General features: G+C 34.4%; 1 protein-coding gene across 1 annotated transcript; it reads left to right on the forward strand.

Moving 5' to 3' along the window:
* Window positions 1–644: 644 nt before the first annotated feature.
* LOC149571506 (uncharacterized) lies at window positions 645–2,513 on the forward strand. Its single transcript, XM_089815702.1, has 2 exons — window positions 645–737; window positions 2,118–2,513. The coding sequence occupies exons 1-2, from the start codon at window positions 645–647 to the stop codon at window positions 2,511–2,513; spliced, it is 489 nt and encodes a 162-aa protein (XP_089671828.1).
* Window positions 2,514–2,836: the final 323 nt, after the last annotated feature.

Here is a 2,836-nt window from a genome sequence, read left to right on the forward strand (position 1 = left end):
TTATTTTTGTAAATTTGGTTATAGCCTTATTTTGGCTAATTTCATGTATAAAAAGGGGGTTTAGGAAACTCTTAGGATATTCAGGTGGTGAGAATAGGAGAATGTTTAAGAGATTTTTGAAGACTATTCTACACGTCGAGGGCATGCTATGCTTATGTGTTTAAGGGAATAATCTTGGTGCATTTGTAATTTATTTTGGAGATTAATCGGATCGGTCGTACTCTATTGGAGCCGACCCGGAGACGTAGTCACGTTTGTGGCGAACTCCGAAATCAAACTCTATTTGCATCTTCTTATCTTCTCTCTCAATTCTGTTTCTCATCTTAAGTTTTGATTTCATTGATAGTAAATGAATTAAGACTTCCGCTAAGTTGTGATTTATTTAATTTGATTTATTAAGCATTCATTACTGCAAATAGTCTAGATCTGTTCATCAGATCAGACATGTTTTGGCTACCATCGGGCTGGGGTGTGTGGACCTAACGAGGGACCAGTTCCCTGATACATTGGATAGGGTGCCCTCCCCCATAATGATTTCCTCCCCTATTAAGGCTTTTTCCAAGGATAATGCTAACCCCCCTATTATGCAAGATGTTACTATGATGCAGGCGGATGGTCTTCCTAGCGACATATAGGAGGTCAACATGGAGATCACGAAGAAGGTTGGCAGTGAGGTGTGGGAAAGAATTCATGCGCTGAAAGAGAGAATGCGTCAACTGACAAAGTTCACTGTCAAGGTGACACATACTACTACCACCACGCTAAACCTGCTTAAGGACACGGAGGGAGACCTGCCAAAGGAGGATACAAAAATTTTGTTTGACTTCCTTGCGAAAGACTGGGCTAACATCCTCCTGGGGAGGAAGGAGACTAAGAAGCCTTAATGGTTCTCTCTTTTTTTGTTTTATGTTGTTAATCTGTCGGTTGTTGAACTTGAAGAGGTTTAAGTTTGTCGTGTCTTTGTTTATATATTTTTGTAGCTTTACTAGTTTTAATATAGGTTGTATGTATGTTAGGCCTACTGATACTCTTTTAATTATGGTTCTGAACCTTGTTTTTATTTTATTAAGTGGTAGGGGTAGTTTTGATTGATGGTTATCTGCTAGCTGTTGTAGAATTTGATTGTATATGGGCCAGTACCTTAGTTTTGACTGTTTTTAATTTAAAAACATTTCATGTGGTGACGCCAAAAATAGAAGGTTGTAAGATTGCATAAACTAAAACTATTAAATGAAAAAATAGTGTCATAAATTGAAGCTCTATAAAGATATCTAAGTGTATTAATATTTAATTATAAATAATATAATGTTAGTAATTTTACTGATTGATTTTCTATTACAAGAGTTTTCCATATAATTTCTTGAAACATTATATAATCTCTTGAATGCATACTATTACATTTACTCCCATGAATATATTAAATAGTTCTTTTTAAAATGTTAATAAATATATTTTACACAATCTGAAAAAAAAATTAAAAGTTATTTCACACTTTACCCAGCTCGTAATATAAAAACAACCAAATCCTCTAATCTTTCAACGCATAAAACAAAATGTTTTGCCCCGTATTTATCCACGTTGATGACAGACTACACTATTCTTACATTTATACCAATCATACAAACTATATACGAATCATATTTAATTCTCTTTTTTCTTTTGAACCTTAAAAAAAATGCAATTTTTTTAACAAATTATGCCTTACTTGTATGACGGTTAATATATAGCCAAAAGATTCGTTTTCGTCGTCCATATCAATCTATTCATATTTTAATCTATACGTTTGTCGGTTTGACTCTTCTTTACATATTTCTGACGACTGTAATGCCAACAATTACACGGTTTGTCATAAGCTTCCAAACGGATAACTCAGCGCAATACTCATCTTTCATGACTCCTGACTTGGTCGATCTTGTTTGGCTATGGCTAAGCAACTACTAAAATAATTGGGATTTGACCATAGTAGGAAAACAATGAAAAGAAATGCTAATCTTCACTCTACTTCAATAAATACCCAGAGACTTTAAAAACTTTTGCAAAGATAATCAGAATAGCCCTTTTAATTTGTCAAAACGGTTGCCATTTCTGATATAACTGGATTTTCTATGTCTGTGAAGAGGTTCATGAAGAGACGAAGATACGAAAGGATTGATAAGTTTAATGGAGAAAGAAGGCGACTGAGAGCAATAAAATTGGGTGGGAATAAAGGAAGGCTCAATGTTTGGAGGATCAAATTTGTGCCGAAGGTGACGGTGAGATATAATAAATGTGGAGAAAGAGCTTCTCATGCAAAGTCATGGCTTGCCAAATTGAGAGATTCATATGTGAATATGATGTTCAATCTTTCTCAATTGAGAATTAAAGAGTCCCCAAAAAAGATGGGTGTTGAAGATTTCAACAATAAGATGATCGTTGAGATTTGCAAGTCCATGGGAGTTCGAGTTGAGGTATTGCCAGTTTCAGCGGCTAACACAATTCACCATCAATCAGATATCAGAAGAATTATGATATAAGTGCTTTGGAAATGTGTGAATTGGAGGTTTGTGCACATTCACATATTAGAGGTTCTAATTTAACTTTTGCGATGAAACTCTCAAGAGTTTAGAATGGGTGAATTTGTATGATGAAGTTTCCCTTGTCAAGTTAAGGCAAAGATTGTTTTAATTTTCAGTATGTAAGACCCAAATTCATAAATAGATAGCGTTAGTGAATTATTTTGAGACTTCCTCATCTCACTCGAGGTTTTAATCTGGAACATGCATGTTTTTCTTTAGATTGGTAAAAGTTTGAGAAGATTTAGAAGGTTTGTGATAAAAAGGTGAGTAGTGAAAATTTG

The sequence above is a fragment of the Cupressus sempervirens genome, chromosome 2 (genome assembly GCF_028749045.1).
Source record: "Cupressus sempervirens isolate cs-2001-9-10 chromosome 2, ASM2874904v1, whole genome shotgun sequence".
NCBI classification, from domain to species: domain Eukaryota; kingdom Viridiplantae; phylum Streptophyta; class Pinopsida; order Cupressales; family Cupressaceae; genus Cupressus; species Cupressus sempervirens.

Excerpts from the sequence above, each read along its gene's own strand:
- LOC149571506 (XM_089815702.1), top strand. The coding sequence starts at position 645 with ATGGAGATCACGAAGAAGGTTGGCAGTGAGGTGTGGGAAAGAATTCAT. Across the intron at positions 738-2,117 it reads TGACAAAGTTCACTGTCAAG|AGGTTCATGAAGAGACGAAG; the intron begins GTGACACATACT and ends ATGTCTGTGAAG.